Consider the following 20,373-nt stretch of genomic DNA (forward strand, 5'->3'; position numbering starts at 1 on the left):
TTACCTTTAGTCTCTTTGGTATGATGTCCATCTGTTTGCATTTGGAGAGGAAGATGATGTCTGTCTGTATCTGTACAAGTTTTTTCATGAAGTTGTCAGATTTCCACTCAATACGGCTAAATTCAGTGCTAAGGTGCCACAAGTACTCCTTTTCTTTTTGCAAATACAGACTAACACGGCTGCTTCTCTGAAACCTAAGACTAGAGAAACAACTTGGGGTGATCCAACAGAGTGTAACTAGGAGCAAAGGGATAGATTAGACTGAATTTCAAAAAAGAGCTTCCTGACCGTTTGCTATTTCATTGTGGCAGAGTCTCCCAAGGGAATTGGGGAGCCCCTGCTATTTGGGACACTTAAAACAAGACTGGACAGCAATAAAAAAATCCATTAAGAATCTATCTGTACTGGCAGAGAGATGGACTGGTGGATCAGAAGTCTCTTTCCATCTTTGATTTCTCATCCTAGTAGAATAAAGGTTGTGCTGCGTAGGACTTTAAACTCTGGATTGAAGGTCCTTTATCAGTGAAAACTCTTGTTTACTGGATGTGACATACAATAAATATCAAGGTGTTTCTCTTCTAAATGTATCCCTTCTGACTTGTTAAAGAGTGAATGAGTGTCTGGACATATTTAGAGATTAATGTACTAGCTAATAGAACCATACTGTAGTGTGCTATTGAGAATCCAAGCATTAGTCTTGTGTTACAAGTGAGGAAACATGGTAATGTGAATTATTTGAGCTATGTTCTATCAGAGTCAATACTGTAACTTATGACTTTAGCTTAAAAAAATCTGATTGCATGTCTATCCCCAGATAAGAGATCCATATAGTGTCGTAGCAGAACTTGTTAATAAATATTTCATCACGTTACTATGAAATAAAGAGTGCCTCTGTTTGAAATTGTTTGCACTCCATTTCATTGGCAGGCACGAAAGTCCATTGTTTGACTTCATTGAGAACTGTCTGCGAAATAAACATGAGATGGTTATTTACGAAGCTGCCTCTGCAATCATCCATCTGCCAAACTGCACACCAAGGGAGCTGGCCCCTGCTGTGTCAGGTCAGTCAAGGAATGAACCCTTTGTGCCCTCTGCTGCTGGGATGTTCTGGAAATACCTTATTGCTGCAAGATTTGTTGGCTAAGATATTTTAACGGTGAAGGAGATCAGGGTAGGTTTGGTTTGTCATACTGTAGTACTAAGGCTAGGCAAGGTGGCAGATCACACAACCAAGAAATTGAAATGCAACATCTGCTATACTATACATTAAAATATTAACTACTAACAAGAATACGTTTTCTCTCGCATATCTGCAACTGTATTTTTTCCTGACTCTCTCCTAAATTAGAAACAATTGGATGGGAAATGACTTGGGCTTTGGGTGAAAGAAGGGTCAAGAGCCTGGTCACCAAAAAGGGACAGAATACTTTATCCTCTCCCTAACTAAGGGAAGTCAGGGTGTGGGGAGGGGACAGAGGAAGATTTTGAGGAGGGTGGATTGGTAGATATGAACTCCAGGTGGTAGAAAAGCTCATGTCTTTGAAATAAGCTGAAAACTGGGAGGTGAAATTTTAAATTGGATTGAGAGACTAGGAAACTGTTGATGGATGGTGAATGTAACAGTATGAGGAGATAGATAGCAATACATATTTGACTAGAACCTTTAAATGCCCCAACAGTAGAGCCAACCTATGTGTGCGGACTACTGGACATTCTTCTCTCTAGTTGCCCCTGCTTCTTCCAGGTGTATCTCTTTCTCAGCCTCAGATGTGGGTGAAACTGACTGGAACTGTGCGATGCTTATGTGTTTCGCTCTCAGTGTACTGGAGTGTGGTAGTTCTGCATCATTCAGAATCTGTTACCCCTCATATGTCACCTGAAGTAGTTCTCTGCTGCACTCTTGAAATGTATCCTAGTCACAAGGTTATTGGTCTTTTCTCCCAGGCATTTGCAGCACTGGAAGCCAGTGACTGTTGAAACGCTCTACTCTGTAAACTCCTACATCATAAGTTACTTCTCTAAATGCTTTATTTTCAGTGTTGCAGCTCTTCTGTAGTTCTCCCAAACCTGTCTTGAGATATGCAGCTGTAAGGACCCTTAACAAGGTGAGTTTCTGAGCTCTCTTAAGCAAGTGTTAAGGTATAAATCTTAGTGTGCAAAGCAAAACATTAAAGGAAACCAAACTTCTATGCTGAAAGGTGTTTCCTAAGGAAGTAGGACTGTTACTCATGTAATTACTGTATGAGCAGTCTCACCATGCTGACAGATCAGCTTTCCACTACAACAAAAAGCTACCGATAGTAGTCAGGCTAGAGATGCTCAGTTTTGGGTCAAGGGACTCATGACACCTTATAGTTGGATAACTTGTGATCTGCTATGGCTATTAATCAGTGCTTTCTACCATAGGGAAGTAGGGATTCTGAAGTTTGGGGTACAAAGCATTAATCTCTTACTCTCGTGGTTTGGCTGCCTGTATTTAGTGTCTGAATTGGAAGAGTGTGGAGCGTGTAAAACAGTAATCTGACCTGATTTCAAGCTGGCAAACTTCAAAGGCTAGGAACACATAAATAGAGCAACACCAGTGCTTACCACACCAACCAACTCTTCCAAGTGTCCTGCGCTGGTGTAGGGCATGTAACCATGTCTCCCTCTACTTCTGGTTCCGCTTGTTATAACTCCGTTAGCTCTAAATAGCAGGTAGTTTTCTGCAGCTCAAGTGAGAGCCTGAGGCCTGTGTGTTTTGAAGATCAAGGGGTCTGGTGTGGTCCCTGCTGACAGCGATGGCCTATGTATATGTGGCCAGTTTGTTCTGCAAGCACTAGGCCCTGATGAATGAACAGAAAGCAAATGTTCTGATCCTTGCTCTAGTATATTATTGCCAGATTTGTTTTCTTTCCAGGTGGCTATGAAGCACCCATCCGCAGTAACTGCCTGCAACCTGGACCTGGAAAACCTGATTACTGACTCAAACCGCAGCATCGCTACTCTGGCCATCACCACGCTCCTGAAAACAGGGAGCGAGAGCAGTGTAGACAGGCTCATGAAACAGATCTCCTCCTTTGTGTCAGAAATATCGGATGAGTTTAAGGTGAGGCATGGAAGGCCTTTGACCTTTACTATTGCAGATTTTCCTCCTCCTGTTTTGTGAAGCTTTTCCAGTTGCAGAGAAGCCTTCAGTCATTTAGCCTTATACCATGCAGCCAGCTGACATTTCTTGAGATACGGTCTGTTAAAAGCAGAGGGCCACCTTTCTGCTTCTCTTCCTTTTCCCCAAAGAGCCTATGGGATAAGATCCTGTGGGATAAGTAACTCTCTGTCTGCTGTTGACTGAACTACAATGCACTCTAAGCACCACTATAGCAAGGAACTGTCGATTGTAACTGTCTTGTGGGAGGAAGGGTGGTTTTAAGTTTTGATCATGATCTTTATGTATATCCATTACATCTGACCCAGGTGTACCCCAGCACACTTTAATGTCTGATAGTGCACACAGTCTCTAAACTATATCAAATTCCAGAAAAAACCTACTAAGGCTGGTCATTCGACAGTCAGGAAATACCAAAATGAAGGCTGCCTACACGTTCTTACCTCTGCCCCCTGTGTACTTCCGATCAGTCTTTAATAGCATAATCACATACTATTCCTCTGGACCCCAGAATGAGGCAGAGATCTGTAGGAGATGCTCCTCGTAACATCATTGGTTAATTTGTCCCCCCTGGGGTTTGGGAGGACACACACTATAATGATACAGGAATTGCTTCACCCGTCACACACACCCAGTGAAATGTAGTTGCTGAGATGTGGCAACTGTCTACCTGTGCACAACAAACCTATGTAATCATTGTTCATTGTAAGACAGGAGAGGGGATGAATGTTAGATGTACATGAAACTGCAGAGGGAAAGTTTATAACACAACACAATTACCCAAACTGAAATTGGGCCTGGGTCTTAGAAAATCATTGTTGCCCTTTCCAAAAGCATTATAGGATCTCCCATTACTAAGTGGGGAGGCCTATGACTTCCAACTCAAAACCGCTCCTCCAGCATCATGCTAGCACATTGGCTCATACCGAGCTGGAGGTAAGAGTGCCCCTTCTGAATCACTAGCACCTAGTTTTTCCTGTCTGAATGCTGAGCTTATATCTGGCAGGAACACAGCTTGAGGTGATGTGTCTGCAAGAAGCTTCTTACGTCTCAGAGAGAATTTAATGCATGATACTAAAGTCCTGTGTCCTCTTTTGTCTTGCAGGTGGTAGTAGTGCAGGCCATCAGTGCTCTGTGCCAGAAATACCCACGGAAACACAGTGTAATGATGACCTTCCTCTCCAACATGCTCAGGGATGATGTAGGTTTAAAGCCTTTCTTATGTAGTTACTAGCATGTAGTTGTGGTGGTATAGGGGGAATCCTGTGTTGCTAGTGTTTTCCTTTGGTGGTTGTACAGCATCAGCGGGGCTTGATTGATATTTCTGAACAAGACCTTGCTTATTTTGGTTCCTGAGCTATCTGATATGTGACTTTGCCACATTTCAGATCAGCCGACATAATCGCTTGGTACATCAAAAATTGTAAAAACATTTATAAAATGTATTATCAAGAACAACCCTGCGTTGGCCTCAGGGAGCTGGGAAGGACCTATGAGGACACCCAGCCCATCTCCTCCTCTTCCTCCTCTGATTCTGATTCCTCCTTCTATGAACACTTTTGTTTCCTTAATGGAGGGAAACTGTATTCATAGCACGAGGGCAAATGAGCACCTGTTCTTGGACAGTAAAGGGCTGCATTTGCATTCTGAGCAGCACCTGCAGGGTGAGCATCCTTTTCTTTTCCGTCCTAGGGTGGCTTTGACTACAAGCGAGCCATTGTGGACTGTATAATCAGCATTATCGAGGAGAATCCTGAGAGTAAGGAATCAGGCTTGGCTCACCTCTGTGAGTTCATTGAAGATTGTGAACACACTGTTCTAGCCACAAAGATACTTCACCTGTTGGGCAAAGAAGGGCCAAGGACCCCATCCCCATCCAAGTACATCCGCTTCATCTTCAACAGGGTAGTTCTGGAGAACGAAGCAGTGAGAGCTGGTAAGCTACGCAATTAAATACTTGATTAGCTTCATGTGTGCAAATTTGGAGTCTGGAACAAGGTGCTGGGGTGGGAGGGAATGGGTGCTCTAAAGGAACAGTACATAGCTGTCTCACTGTGCCTGCTCTTGGATTGCTCTTGGCTGTTTGCATTAACTCTTCTCATGTCATGTTAGCATGAATGCTAAATATTCTTACTCTAGGGGCGTGATCATCATCTGCTATATATAGCTGTTTCCTTCTGGCTCTTTCCTTGTGAGCATCAATGTCAAAAGTAAAGTAGCGACAATGAGTAAGGAGGAGAAATGTTATCCACTCTTTTAAGTTGATGCATGAATCTGTACAGGTCAGACTTGACATCATAAAAGCCACGCTATTCAAAACTTGAAGTGTGTGTCTCTTGTTTCTATGGAAAAGTGATTTTTCTTCAAAGAACTGTCCTCTGAAATCTGTTTCACTCCTTTCTCCCTCAGAGAATCTTTAGACTGTTTTTAAAGGCAGTTGCCCTTCCCCCCTCCACCTTCAGATCAGAGTGGAATATACTCCTACCCCTTAGATCACCCCACTCTGAGCCAGTAGAGGAGTTAGTATGTTGAGCTTACATTTCTGTTGTGAAACAGATTATATTGTATTGAATCCTGTTCTTCCGAGTGCCATTGTTTTAGCACTGAGGCCTGGGGCCAGATACGCAGCATCCAATAAAGACCTTGTCATGGGGTGCACCACTCATTCCTAGGATGGCACCACTTCCTGGTCAATGCCCCTACCTGCAGTTGCATGCCATCCTCTGCCTCTCTTTCTGGGTCTGCAGCCCCACTCTCACTCCATGGGCGGCTGCTGCTGCCACCTCTTCATGACTCAGCCCTCTAGCTAGGTCACTTCATGTGTTTTCCCTTTCCGGAATACCAAAGTCTTTCTCCAGCAATCCTGGGAAGTCTTCCCATTCACTGCCTCTTAGTGCCACTCCCTCAGTGGCTGGCAGGGGAACCTGGGCCTGCCCTCTACGCTGGCTTCCAGCTCAGTGGCTCTCTCAGCAGCAGCCAAGGTCGGCCCTAACCCATATTTTGCTGCGTTTCCCCTGAGCCTTTCCTACCTTTCTGGCTGTCCCCCTTCCCTGGGTTTGCCAACCCAAACTCCCTCCTCCCCAGGAGTAACTGTAGGCTACTCTCTGTAGCCCCCAAAACACCTCCCTTCACCGTAGGAGTGACTGCAGACTACTCCCCTACAGCCCCTTTCTGCTCTCAGCTCCCGGGCTTTATACAGGCTCCTCCACTTCAAGTCCAGCTGAGCCTCCTGTCTAATTCCCTGCTCCCAGGTTCCTCCACCAAGTGCAGCCTGGGCAGTTAATTGGGGGTGGACACCCCAACACAGACCTGTTGTACAGAAACTTCAGCATCGTAGCCAGAGATCTTTCTATCAGAAGGATCTTCAAAAGTGAAATTTAATAAAGAGCTAAATTCTCCCCTTTGCATATATAAAGCTCCCTCAAAGCCAGAGTTAAAGTCAAATTAAGTTGGAGTTTTTTTTATTAGCTTGGACTGGCTGCTTTACAGGATAGGTACTGGGATACAGAACCTTTCATCTTGAAGTCATTGGTTCCAATCTGGTGTCCCAGGTCAGTAGCGAGGAAAGTCACTGCCACCTATGGAACATGAGCTTGCTTCAGTGTACTTTCTAATGGGCACGTGTGTATTTGCACCCACGACAGCAAGTGCCAGAGCAGCCAAGGATTGGAATGTGCTATGGAGTCTGAACTACCCTCACGGCTAGATAATTCTTCCAGAACTGGTTTGAGGCAAAGTAGTGTGGTGGGGTATGATGCCGAGGAAGATTGTATTGGTGCTGCCCATCCTGTCCCTCTTCTGTGACTGAAGGGCAGGCCCCAGGGATGTTGGCCAGGTGCCTTTTAGTATTAAAGGATGTTTCTTCAAACCCTTGTGTGAGGGTCTACAATTGGTGAGGCACAGATTTTAAGAGAAACCTCCCTGATTGTAGCTTCAGGACAATCACATACATGCTTTCTTTAAAAATCCTCTGTGCATGTTTTGGAATAGACTTCTGGCTACAGATTGAACACCTTTTCTATCCCTTTGTTTTCTCGTCTAGCTGCTGTGAGTGCATTAGCGAAGTTTGGGGCCCAGAATGAGAGCCTTCTTCCAAGCATCCTGGTGCTTTTGCAGAGGTGAGCAGAGTAAATGCCAGTACGTGTGCTTTGTTCTTGAATACACTAAACAGGGTCAAGCCAAGTTGGTGCTTGAATAGAAGTGAACCAATATGCTGAAGAGGAGATAGAGTTGGTAGGTGGCATTATTCCCTTTGAGTCACTCCTGGTGCTAGGAAACACTGGGCCACCAAAGTTGTAGCATTTCGAGTGACTCTCAAAACAATTCCTGACCATTTGGAGTCATGTAAACTTGTGGTTCTTTTATGAAAAGTAAGGGTGTTGAACTTGTTCTTAAAACATGCCATTGTGGATAATACACTTAGGGGGTGACTTACAAATGTTTTTGCTTTCGTGCCCCATGAAGCAATAGGTACTAACTCACTTTACTGTTATGTTAAGTAACATGCCCAAGGCCAAATAGTGACTGCTAGGATTGGAACTCAGGTGTTCCAGGCTCCCAGTCCTGTGCAATGTCCAGTAAAACCATCCAGCCTCCTTAATATTCTCTGTACGCTCAGTTGTACTTGGAGACAGTCACCTACACTTACGTAGCACTGCTGTGTATTTTAAAACAATTAGCATGTTTCACTTCAGTGGTGGGCAGCAATTCAATGAGTAATGAAATGTGCTTTGGGGTCTTTTGGGGTGAAAGGTACCGTGTATATAGTAGTAAGTGTAATCTACCTAGAACTGAATTCCTAAAAGATGACTTGATATGTATGTGTCCCCTATCTGTGGTTCATGTATCTGACGACAAAGCTTTTTAAAACCCTGTTGGGATTCCCTCCAAGATCTCTTCCCACTCGGCTTCCCAAGAACTCGTTTGACTCCAGCCTTCATCTCTCAGATATCATTGTTTGGCATACAGCAGTGCTATGCTGAGTTGACCAAACTCACATCACCACTTCAAAGTTGTACAGAAACCGTCTCCGTTTTTATACATATTTTTGGATTGGCTTGATTACTTTGCAGGAACCAATCCCTGTGCACCATGTGTTGTCCACGCATTGACCGTGGTTCGACTTCCTCTTTACCTCATCTCTACATGACTAGCTTCCCTTGTTATCTATTTCATATTAAATAATTCCCTGCATGTTCTCCCTCTTATCTTAGCTGGTTCAGACATTCAGTCAACTTAGCCTACTGACCTATTTACTTATCTTATTTAGTATAAACATTCTGTTTTCAACCTGATGATTCATTTATGTCCCTAATTCTATCTTCCAAAAAATTAGGCCTCCCTCCATGTGTTAATTATTCATGTCAGGCCAGGCCTCAGCTACAAACCCTTGTCAGAATCGGTAGCCCCATAATATGGGCTGTAGGTGTATTCTTTATGTAACCTGACTCAGGTTTACAGGGTAACAACCCAATTGGTGGTCTCCTCAGTTCCTTTGATACGTTGAGTATGAACTCTTTAAGTTACTGCCGTATACATAATAGAGAAGGCTCTTGTGTGCACAAGGAAGCCAAGTGAAGTACTGTGCTAAACAGACTTGGATTTTAATATTTTAGAGATGTGGGATGGCACAGAGTATTTACATAGATCACAGCTATAATATTGTGTGAGGTTTTTTCCTGTGTAATCTGTAAATCCATTAGAGGGGTTAGGCTAGCATTGCAGTATCAAGCGCAGAGTTTCATCCATGGTGCTGGATTTTGAACCATTTTGACCCCAATGCTCTCATTCCCCAAACAGGTGTATGATGGACAGCGATGACGAAGTTCGTGACAGAGCAACATTCTACCTAAACGTCCTGCAGCAGAGACAGATTGCACTGAACGCTGCCTATATCTTTAATGGTTGGTAATAGAAGTGAATGCAGCACTTTTCTTATTGTATGTTGTTGTTGTTTCATCTTCTGGGTTGATTCCATTACAAATAGCAGTCATTTCCAATGCAACCTTGATAACTTCAGTCAGGATGCCTGGAATGAACAGAGCCGAACATATGTGGCATTGACACTTCTGAGTAAAATATCTGAATGCTACGTAATGTATGGCTGCGGAGGGAGTATTGTCTAGTGGCTAGAGCATAGGCACTGGTAGTCAGGATTCCTGGGTTCTCTTTGCTGTGCTGTGTGACTTTGAACAAGACCCTTATCCCCCATTTTACAGCAAGTAAGGTGAAAAGGCAATCTTGGTGAGGGGGCTGGTAGTTGGCTGTAAAGTGCTTTGGGGTCCCTAGATGAAATGTTATACGTGGAAAGGATTTATTATTAAGACACAATGTATTTGCAGGACAGTTTGCCACTCCTAGGACGATGTATTCATGCTGCATGTCAACCCTTTCAGTCCTCAGGTGCCATCTGTGTGACAGTTTTCTGTCACTGCTTTGTTGAGAGCCGACTTTTTAAGCTCTTTAACGTCTGAAGGCATTTGCAGCGCTCTGCTCACCATGGGGTTAAAATGCTTTTTGCCGTCTTCTCTTAAACTGGATTGTATTTATGCCAGGCTGTTCCATGCATCCAACTCACTGACACAAACCAACTGCAAGGATGTAGAGGCGCTTGAAGCCCTTTCTAACATTTTCCTTGTGTGGTTTCAGAAAAGAGGTAGTTGAGACACAGGCCTGATGATCAAATTCTGAGACTGTTCTTCAGCTTCCAATTAAGTAGACAGCCCTAAATTCTTACCAGTGTAGTGAGCGCTGTGTGTTCTGCTTCCTGCCTACACCTTGTAGTTTCTAACGTGAAGCAGACACCCTTTGTATTAATCACCTGTATTTTGCAGGGTTGACAGTCTCCGTACCTGGGATGGAGAAGGCCCTGCACCAGTACACACAGGAGCCTTCTGACAAGCCTTTTGACATGAAGACAGTTCCATTAGCTACTGCACCAATCTTTGAACAGAAAGCAGGTAATATTCAGGCTTCCTTTAAGTAGCACCTGCTAGATTAGGGTCATCAAGCATCAAGGTTATGATCCCAATACTTGGGGGACTTCCTGAAGCTGCATGCTCCAATCACAGCGGGGTCAGCACAGCCATCACCCTTTGGAGATAGATACATTTAATGCCCCCTAGCTCCTGGTGTGTTTGGTCTGATGAGGTCCTGTTTGCATCTCCTTGACACTGGAGAGCAGGGCATTTTCCTTACAAAGAAGTGGTTTGCCTGCCCCAGTGTCTTTGGCCCAGAGTCTTCTCTCCTACTCTAGTGCAGTGTTTGCCGCTGCCCAGGGGCGCATGCATTTCCGAGCTGCTGTGTGTGTAATTTATGAACAGCTTCTGGATCTTTAAAGGGTTAGAAGATCTATGTAAACCAAAAATATTTAAAAGGGTTTTGCTAGTTTTCTGTTTCATGCTAAACGCATTTCTGATCTCCCAGTGTTTTAGAAATAACTTTTATCCAATTCTTTAGTGCTAGCCATTAGATCTTGGAGGCCGGGGGAAATTAATGATTTGGAATCAGATTAATGATAGAGTCTCCTTAGAACAGAGTAAAGAGTAAGCTGGTGCCTTATGAGAAATGGTAGCCTGTCTTATGCAATGCTGTGTTCATACAACAAAGCTCAGCTGCTGTATTATGTACTGTAGCTGGAGTAGGCCTGGAGTCAGAGTCAGACCTGCATTCCGAATATGTTTGGTGAAGGCAACAGCGTTTAATTCCTGGCTGAAGGTGGGGTTCTGTCACTGTAATTCATTAATCTCTCTTCTCTTGGGAGGCCACAGATTGTGAGGAGAAGAGGCAATGCTTTGATTAGTGCATGCAAAAAAGTGGAAACAACATGCAGTAAAATGTGTGGAACACGTGACTGCTTAGTGAATTTGTAGGGGAAGATTTAATGGGGCCTGAAATGAGTTTCTGAGGAACTTTACCACACCACACAGTATCTTTGCTTCTCTTCCTGCAGAAATTGCACTAGTGGCCAGCAAGCCTGAGAAAGTTGCTCCGTCCCTCCACGACATATTCCAAGGTATGTGAAGAGGGGATCAGTGGTGTCTCCAAAGCAGTGGTCCCCAAACTGTGGGGCATGCCTACCTGGGGGGTACGGAGGGATGTTTCGGGGGGCACAGCAGGGCCCAGGTCAGCCCTCAAGGAGAGGGGGTGTGCACGGAGGGAGCCCCCCAGCTCCACTCCAGCCCGGCCCCCGGTCGTAGCTGTGGCCCCAGCTGTAGGACCACTCCTGGCTGCAGCTCGGCCACTGGCCCCTGCTCTCTGCCGCTGGCTGTGGCTCCACTCTCAGTCTCCAGCCCGGCTGTAACTCCATTTCTGGCCCATGCGGGTTTGGACACATGCCATTACTGGGGGGTGGGGGGACGTGAGAGGAAACATGTGGGCACCACTGTTCTAATGCTTGAAGACCAGTGGAGGGAGGTGTGGATGTGCCAAGTATTTTACCTCTGGTAGGGAAGGAAGTGATTCTCAAACCTGTCACCAGAAGGTGTCTAACACTGTTCATCTGTTTCTGTGCAGAGCAACTGGCTGCCATTCCTGAGTTTAAGAGCTTGGGTCCCTTATTCAAGTCATCTGAGCCAGTGCAGCTTACAGAGGCAGAAACAGAATACTTTGTTTGCTGTACTAAGCACGTGTTCGCTAATCATATGGTTTTCCAGGTAAGACAAGTACGTTTGCTGGAGTTCCAAATGGACCCTTCAGAGACTGGGTATTTCATGAGTGCATTGGTATTTAGTGTGTGCTGGAGAAGAACATCCTGTCCTAGTGGGAGCTATAATGGTGACCAAGTTGAGTCTTTGTGGCACCTGGAGACCTCCAGTCTTCTGCTTCTAAGCTAGTAAAGAGCGGTCTTGTCCTGAAAATGAAGAGTGCGGGAGACATGAGTCAGTCTGTAGAGTTCTCCCTGCCATCAGGACCACAGAGAGCATGATTGGTAATGAGGTGGGATGTTCTCCATGTTTATGGCAATACGGTAGCTGATTTCAGAAAATGTTTAATAGAAAAGTGTTTGCTGCACTCAAGTCCCTCCTTTTTATGCTTCACTCTTGCAGTTCGATTGCACAAACACTCTAAATGACCAGTTATTAGAGAGGGTCACTGTGCAGATGGACCCATCGGATGCTTACGATGTGATTCGCTCTATCCCAGCAGCCAGCCTTTCTTACAACCAGCCGGGCATGTGTTACACTCTTGTCCGACTGCCCCAGGATGATCCCACTGCAGGTACCAAATGGAAGGATGATGTTTTGCATGTGTAGGCCACTTGAATGAATTCTCAAAGAAATGCTGGCGAGATGCTTAGGATTTGCATTTAATGTGTTAATTTTGTATGTCTTGTATGTTAGATTCTACCATTGTTTTGTTTTTGTTTTTGTTTTCAAGTTTCACTATCACTAGTGTTTTGTGTAGGATCTATAGTTAGTCAAAATAATATATACACTTTGAAATACATACAACTACACTGGATGATTGAAAGAAAAATATGTTAAAGGAGGTGGAGTAATGCAGTTAATAACAAGGGGAAACTGAGTTTTCCTTGTTGTCTTGAGGTTATTAAAGCAGCAAACTGGAAAATATGGACACTGCCTGAAACTAAACACAGGAGCAGAATCAGCCTAATGTTGCCCTTTTTCGACCCGAGCAGCTAGCCAGAGTTTGGGGCCTTGGGGAATGTTGGGAGTAGAAATTGTGGCTACGTATTTCTTTGATACAGTTTTGTTTATTTACAAAGAATGATCAAAGCCCTGTGTCTCTGAATGCAGAAGGAATCAAATAGCATGAAACAGCTTCTTTTGCTCACAGCACCAAGAACACTCTTTTCAGCCTGCCCACATCCCCCTGACCCAAAAACCTCTACCCAGGTTTTTTCTGGGGTCGGATGCTGTGCTTTCAGCTGTTTCTTCCGTATGGCTACATCCCTCTCCCCGTCTTAGCTCCCCACCCACTGTCCTGTTGGTGCCCAAAATGGTGGCGGCACCCTATATGGCCCATTCCAAACAGAAAGAAAATAAACAGTTTAACAAATTACAAATGATACAAGGTTAATTATTTACACATGTGCTCTGTCTTTCTATCAAGATGTTTTCACATCATCAACCCAAATTGATTCCTTATTTCCACCCAACCCACTGTGGGATTTCACTCTCTGCTGGACTTTCTTACCACCACCAGAGTGTGAGGGAGCGGGCCCCATTCAGCCAGCCCCTCTGGAATGTCTTTTCTGTGTCATTTACAGGCTGTTCTATTTGAATGGGGGAATTCACCTCTGGAACTTTTCCAGACTCAACTTCCACAGCTACATTCTCAGATTCAGGAGAGGTAGCCAAGCTATCCCCCCAAACTGTAAGCAGTAGCATCTGTGTCCAATATGATGGGGGTTTTGAACCAAGGATAGGCCAAAACAGGAGCAGACCCAAGAGCCTTTTTCAGCGCTTAAAAAATGCTTGTGGCACCTTAGAGACTAACAAATTTATTAGAGCATAAGCTTTTGTGAGCTACAGCTCACTTCATCGGATGCATTTGGTGGGGAAAAAAAAAAAAAAAGTTGTTTTTTTTTTTTTTTTTTTCCCCCACCAAATGCATCCGATGAAGTGAGCTGTAGCTCACGAAAGCTTATGCTCTAATAAATTTGTTAGTCTCTAAGGTGCCACAAGTACTCCTTTTCTTTTTGCGAATACAGACTAACACGGCTGCTACTCTAAAAAATGCTAAATCCCACCCTGCTGACAACTGAAATGGTTTCCCTTTTTCTTACTATTTTCTGCATGAAAATTTAGCAAACAAACAGAGATTAGTTCTTGTTTCAGAGCTGCAAGAGCTTTAGTAGCAAAGATTGCTCTGAAACCCTGCGTCTCAAAACGGCTTTTAACAACCTTCTATCTTTCCCTTGCTATGAAATGCAAGCCAGTTATTAGCTCATCCACTGTTTCAGCCACTCAGATATCTCGTTCAAATTCCAGTGGTCCAAGCTTCAAACCCAGTTTTTGGATAGGTGCCCTTGTCCCAATCACTGTCTCCATTTGAGACCAATTAGGTGGTTCAGCTTTGGATCCCCTGTTCCCTAGGCTTTTTAGTATGCCTGGTCTAATAACTTGTTTGAGCCTGTCAGTTATTCCTATACACATCATGGATCCTGTTACTCACTCAATAGCTAAACTCTTGTTACTGTTGTTTAACTGCCCACATCTAAACAAAGACCAGGGTGACTGATCTTTGTACCTCCACCAAGCTTTGCCCCTTTAGCCTGGTGTTACCTCTTTTCCTGAACTGGGAGAGAGTCATTCCCTAGACGCTTGTGACAGTCTGTCTTAGCCTGCCTTAAATTTGTAACCGTCCTCCTTTTTGTGGCCCATTTTGCCAGAGTACCAGCATTCAACTGAACTGTTTCCTTTAATTTTTGCATTATTGCCAGTTTCCCTTGTTTTATGAACTGAATGTATCCGTTTTTGTAATTGTTCAATAAGGTAATGAACCAGATCAGAATCCCCTCTTTCATCAGATGTATTAGACATAGAGCTGTAGTGACAGGGCTTGTAACACTAATTCAAATTCAAATGAAAAAATGGCCAGAAGGGTGGGCCTCACAGTATCTCTAGGTGTAAAGGAGATGGAGATGTTTTACTAGTGCAGTTCTCTGTGCCATACACTGGGTTAAAATCATTGATGTATGGGATTGAGAGAATTTTCTTCCAGGGTAGAAGAGGCTTTTTTTGCCTTTCATTCATAGTAAAAATCCCACTGGGCTTGAGGTTAGTTTAACTTGGTTAAATATTGTATTTGGGACTGGATTTTTTGTTACACTTTAATGTCATTAGGAAGTTTTAGAATTAGGCTGGACTACTGAAGTGTGGTTCAGGTTTCTAGATCATAGTCTGTATGGCAAGAGTACATTGCAGTGGTTTCTAACGGCTGTGAACACCTATCTGATCTGACTCCAAAGTCTTAAAGGGCATTGGCTGGTCCCAATGTGCTTTAATTCCTGCACATTCCCTGTCTGGGAAACTTCCCTCACCCTAAATTTAGTGTAAAATTCCCCAATAAACTCTCTCTTTAAATTGTGGTGTTAATTCCCAGGCTACCTGGGGAACCTGCTACATCTCTATCTTGGGGAGGAGATCATTGGTATGGTGCTATTGCTATTCCCTTTATGGGAAAGGAGAGCTTCAGCACTCAGTTTAGACAAAAGAAACTACGTGCTCCTGATTCTCTCCCCTTTTCCCAGTCGCTTGTACTTTCAGCTGCACAATGAAATTTACAGTCCGAGACTGCAACCCAAACACAGGGGTGCCAGAGGACGATGGCTATGACGATGAATATGTGGTAAGTTCAGTCTTGTTTGCTGCACCTAAAGTGTGTGTGTCTTCCTGTCTCTGTGGGATTCTGATCACTCTGCCATAGTCTCCTTTTGTGTCTTCCCTACCCCCCACTCTTTTCTGCTACTCTCCTGCCTGGAACACCATCCCAAAATCGTTCCAGCTGTTCACCCTTTGCCTTGTTCAGATGCCTCCTAAAACCTCACTTCTGCCAGATCTTTGTGCGGTGACTCCATTTACGTGTACTTTGTTCATCTTATTTGTGTGACCCTGTCCAACCCTCCCCACCCTATTTTGTTAGCCTGCACTCTTGTGTCATGTCTGCATTCTACATTAGAAGCTCCCTGTGGCTTTGACTCTCTGTTCAGTGAGGTGCATGTGTTGGCATACAAAGTAACTCCTCAGGCTTTGGGGAGTTGAAGTCTTCTCTTGTGCTCTTGGCTTCTTGCAAGGTAACTTCCCCTAGTTTTATAATAGGATCTAAAACGTGTCCTCCAGTTGTAGTAATTAAGCATGCTTCTTGGATGGCACCTCGGCTAGGGAGCTCATTTCGCTGACATTTGTTTCAAAGTCTCAAGTCTTGCTAATAAATCCCACAAGCATTACTTTGCCTCTACTTTCTAGGGCCTTCATACACAGCTTAAACTGCAGCTGTTCTCTGAAATGAGTCTAGTGTACTGGGCCTGTACCAGTCATAACTATATCCTATGCTGCTGTCTTCCTCCCCGCTCTGTAAGCCTATGTCTGCACTTCAAGCTGGAGGTGACATCTGCAGCTGCGATAGATGTGTGTGTGAACTCTGTCAAGCTAGTGAGGTAAAAATAAAATATTGCTGTGGTGGTGTGAGCAGCGGGATGGGCTAGCCGCCCTGAGTATAGTCCCCACTGGGGATGTACTCAGGCAGCTACTCTGTCCTGCCGCAGAGGCTGCAGTGCTATTTTTAGTGCACTAGCTCGATCTGAGCTAGCGTGTGTACATCTGCCCAAGCTGGAAATTACTCCTCCAGCTCGAAGTGCAGACGTACCATAAACTGAAGATCCTTTTGTGTGTGATTCTGTGCAGCCCAAATTCTCCCTTGTTTCTCTGCCAGCTGGAAGATCTGGAGGTAACAGTGTCAGATCATATTCAGAAGGTCCTAAAGCCCAACTTCGCAGCTGCCTGGGAGGAAGTAGGAGATGACTTTGAGAAAGAGGAAACCTTTGCTCTCAATTCAATTAAAACCCTTGATGGTAAGATGATTCCTTCTCTCTAATTATTTGGTAACCCAGATGGGACACTGCCCAGCTGCAGAAACAATATGTGCGGTGTTCAGGAAAAGACTTTTTATGCTAGTTTAGAAAGATCCTTCTGGGGCCTGATAAATTTGAGTACCCATAGTGTGGCAGCTGCATGGCTGTGTGCTGCAATGATGGGTTTGGAACCCACCCACCTCCCCTCTGAAAAGTAGTGGCTGGGGGGAAAAGTTGCACTCTTCAGTGACTATTTGTGATGGGGGAAGAGGTAATGAAAGGTTGGCAAGTCCCTGAGGCTTCGCGCCCCAGTTAATGAGCTAGATTGGCTAAACTCTAAGTCATGCTCAGAACATGTTCTCTAATTGTGAATTAAAGTTGCACAGGAAACTTAGCATCAAAATGTTAACAGACTATGTGAAAATAACCTTTTTTTTCCCCTCTTTAAATCTCTCATTGCAGAAGCTGTCGGTAACATCATCAAGTTCCTGGGCATGCAGCCATGTGAGAGGTCAGATAAAGTGCCAGAGAACAAAAATTCCCACACGCTGTATCTAGCTGGTAAGCATCCACCACTGATGGGTTTGTTTCCATACTCCTCTGCAACACAAACTTATTACACTGAAATTTCCAGGGGACCAAGAGATTGTTTTCAAATACTGAGAGAGAATGGATTACAGAGCTATGTACAACAGCATGTTGCCTTTACGGGATACTGTTAGGTGCACCTCAGCCTAGACCTTTCCATCTTTTCTTTCCTTGCTGCTTTTTGTCAGCAGGAAGTGTATTAAACCCTCTTCTGAAAGGATCTAACCTGCAGTCAAATGCGTAAACTAAGCTCCCTACCCATCTCCAGTAGCTTTCCAGGCAGGCCAGAACACCCCAGAGCACTTCTCAGTTTCCTAGTGTATCTTCTTGCTCACTAAAAACTTGCCCTAACACTCCAGGCACTTATTTGGTGAGCACACTCCCTGTTCCTCTTACATTTTGGGGATACATGAAATGGGAAAGACTCAACTTATTTCTACTCTTATTCTGCTATTAACAGTAAAATAGAAAATTGCATTTAAAACTATAGTATCCAGTTCTAAGGGCTCAGATTCTGAATCTGCTTCATGCACAGAATTCCTGGTGACTCCAGTGGGAGTTTGTATATACAGTGACTATTATATAGGGTGCGGAACACAATCCATAGTTCTGTGCATGGAGCCCTAACCCTTAGGAAAATGGCTAATTCTCCAGGGTTGCTTTAATGTTTCAAGGGGCACAGTGGTAGGAGGAAAGACTCAAGTGAGTCCTGACAGGCTCTTCCTTTCTCAGCTGTGGCTCAGAACCCAGAGCAGCTCTGCTTATGGGCATGTAGCAGGAATGATCACTACCTCTTTGGAGTATCCTGGGCTTCAGGTGTAGCCCTGTGTTTAATCCACTCTGTCACACATTTTAAACCTGAATTTGACATTAGCAGTCTTTAAGGAGTGTGTCTGTCTGAATCTTGTTGTTACTTGGCTGAAAGCATTTGCTCCATTCTGTAGGTGGCTATGGCTGTACAGCTGTCAGGTTCACAGGTTGGGCTTTGAGTCACTGAAGGGTAACTACTGGAGCTATTTCATTGTTAATCTACTCAAAATCCTGCTCTTTGTCCCCAGGTGTGTACAGAGGTGGCTATGATGTGCTGGTGAGATCCAGGTTGGCATTAGGTGATGGAGTGACCATGCAGGTGACTGTCAGGAGCAAGGATGAAACACCAGTAGATGTCATCTTGGCCTCTGTAGGCTAAGTCATGCTATTTTTAATACCTGCTGGGGAATTTTCACCTCAAGGATCTTAAACAGCCTGGCTCTGTCCTGTCTGACCTTCTGCATGGAGTTTTTATTCTTTGTCATTTTGTATGAGGTTGCAGTAAAGGGCAGCTCTGGCTGGTCTCTGTAACATACTTAATGCTGGGTCTCACCCCCACCCTGGTCATCCGTTTCATGTTCCTCTGACTGATTGCATCTGTGGACCTTACAAGACTTGATAGGGGATAAAAACAAACTGGAATTAAGACTTTTGTCAAAACAGATTTTTATTAACAGAAAATAAACATTGATCATTCCACTTTCAAGTTGTTTCTAATAAAATAGAATCATTAAAAGTTTTGCCATAGCAACTGACAGTATAGTATCAACTGACAAATCTCAGTTCAATACAGCACAAAGCAGCCTATACTGGAAAACCTTTCCTCTTGATGGGATGCTAGTGACTAGAAATCTGTTCAGTTGCAAAAAGCAGTGGTTCTCAGTCCTCCCAACTTGGCTTTACAATCAATTTTGTAATGTTTCTGCCTCTGGTGCTGTATGAAAGGCATACAACTTCAGTGTTGGAACAAATAAGTAAAGTTTGGAAGTATGACATGACTTCAGTTCTGAACCTTCTCTCTGACCCTTTAGCCTAAAACTGAGTTAAACACTGTCCCTTCTAAGGGGAGGACTTGCAACTCTTTAGGAAAGATACTACTTTCCACAGTATGAGGTCACATAAAGCCTCTGTATGCAACAGAGCCCATACTTTGGGTTTTTTAAAACTTTCTTTTAATACTTTATAAATCCCTGTGGTTTTAGGTAGTTATTGCTTTAATAATGGCAATCAGTTTTAGGATTGTTAAGCTATGTGTATACTACACAATTTATCTAACACTTCAAGTAAAGAGCCCTCTTGATTCTGGCACTGTAGAGCACATCTCTTCCATGATATACTGGTGAGGCTACAATGCAATTTAATTTGCACCTTATTATTACATTATGGAGTTGACTACTACTAAAAGTGGTTAGGTGGTTAAGGAAAGTTGCCTCTTAGGACTGTTCCACACTTACATTTTACTGGCATAACTGGGCTAGTCAGGGGAGATGCTGTGCCAATAAAAGCCCTTCTGTAGACAGTTCTACCAAGATAAGTGCTCATACCCCCGTATAACTATTCACACAAGAGGATTTTGCTGCCCCAACTAGAGCAGTATAGTTAATATGTAGACAAGCCCTTCAAATGAAGAATTAGAATTAGGTAACCATGCCTGACAACTAATTACTAGTTCACATCTTTAAAATGTGGATATTTTCCCCTTTTAAAACTTGTCTGTACAGTAGCTCAGTTAAATGCACTTTCAGAGAAGAGAAAGCTCTACTGTGCCACTTACTGTTCTGGAAACAAGCTAATTGGCACATGGTTGCAAATGGGTTACTGGCATCCTGGAAGAGGCTGGGCTGCTTCTGGCCACTAGGACAGGGAAGGAGTCTTGGAATAGCATGATTAGCAGTGCCATCCCTCCTCCTTGCCACTAGTTCCCAACTGCACCCTCTGGCCCAGGACCAGAACTACTATCAGTATGTTCACAGTGTCTTTCACAACTCCCTCTAAGTTAATCCTTCCCAGTGTCCAAAGGTTCAGTTCCTTTCACAGATGCAGCAGTCTAACATACCCAAAGATCATTCTGCACAGAACAGGAAAGTTAAGTGTCCGGTCTGGAAATAAAAGCAGGAACTTTCCCAAACACCTTTGAGGGAAAGACCACAGCTGCTCAGAAGGAGTTGATGAAGTTCAAATATGCATTCAGGAAGCCTACAGGATCTTCAAGTTGTGGATAGTGGCTAATATGGTCATCTAGAACAGAGACTGTAGACATGGGAAGCACCTTCCTGTTGAAAGAATAGAACAG

The 20,373-nt window shown here is 44.0% G+C and overlaps 2 protein-coding genes across 8 annotated transcripts in view; one reads left to right on the forward strand and one right to left on the reverse strand.

Moving 5' to 3' along the window:
* The window catches only part of COPG2 (COPI coat complex subunit gamma 2), a 42,751-nt gene extending 23,972 nt beyond the window's left edge, over positions 1 to 18,779 (forward strand). For both annotated transcript variants that reach the window (XM_038387195.2, XM_038387218.2), the window contains 15 exons: positions 928 to 1,061; positions 2,038 to 2,105; positions 2,900 to 3,088; positions 4,251 to 4,346; positions 4,838 to 5,081; positions 7,188 to 7,263; positions 8,945 to 9,048; positions 9,979 to 10,104; positions 11,097 to 11,159; positions 11,660 to 11,799; positions 12,193 to 12,364; positions 15,363 to 15,460; positions 16,544 to 16,682; positions 17,145 to 17,243; positions 18,329 to 18,779. In XM_038387195.2, coding sequence (XP_038243123.1) covers positions 928 to 1,061; positions 2,038 to 2,105; positions 2,900 to 3,088; positions 4,251 to 4,346; positions 4,838 to 5,081; positions 7,188 to 7,263; positions 8,945 to 9,048; positions 9,979 to 10,104; positions 11,097 to 11,159; positions 11,660 to 11,799; positions 12,193 to 12,364; positions 15,363 to 15,460; positions 16,544 to 16,682; positions 17,145 to 17,243; positions 18,329 to 18,459 — 1,879 coding nt within the window. In that variant the 3' untranslated portion in view covers positions 18,460 to 18,779. The remainder of the gene's footprint in view (positions 1 to 927; positions 1,062 to 2,037; positions 2,106 to 2,899; positions 3,089 to 4,250; positions 4,347 to 4,837; positions 5,082 to 7,187; positions 7,264 to 8,944; positions 9,049 to 9,978; positions 10,105 to 11,096; positions 11,160 to 11,659; positions 11,800 to 12,192; positions 12,365 to 15,362; positions 15,461 to 16,543; positions 16,683 to 17,144; positions 17,244 to 18,328) is intronic.
* Positions 18,780 to 19,742: 963 nt separating this feature from the next.
* The window catches only part of MEST, a 32,602-nt gene continuing 31,971 nt past the window's right edge, over positions 19,743 to 20,373 (reverse strand). For 5 of the 6 annotated variants that reach the window (XM_038387251.2, XM_043499385.1, XM_038387240.2 and 2 more), the window contains one exon: positions 19,743 to 20,353. In XM_038387251.2, the coding sequence (XP_038243179.1) occupies positions 20,236 to 20,353 (118 nt within the window). In that variant the 3' untranslated portion in view covers positions 19,743 to 20,235. The remainder of the gene's footprint in view (positions 20,354 to 20,373) is intronic. The other variant, XR_006276206.1, reaches the window with a different exon arrangement.

Source organism: Dermochelys coriacea, chromosome 1 (genome assembly GCF_009764565.3).
Source record: "Dermochelys coriacea isolate rDerCor1 chromosome 1, rDerCor1.pri.v4, whole genome shotgun sequence".
NCBI lineage: Eukaryota > Metazoa > Chordata > Testudines > Dermochelyidae > Dermochelys > Dermochelys coriacea.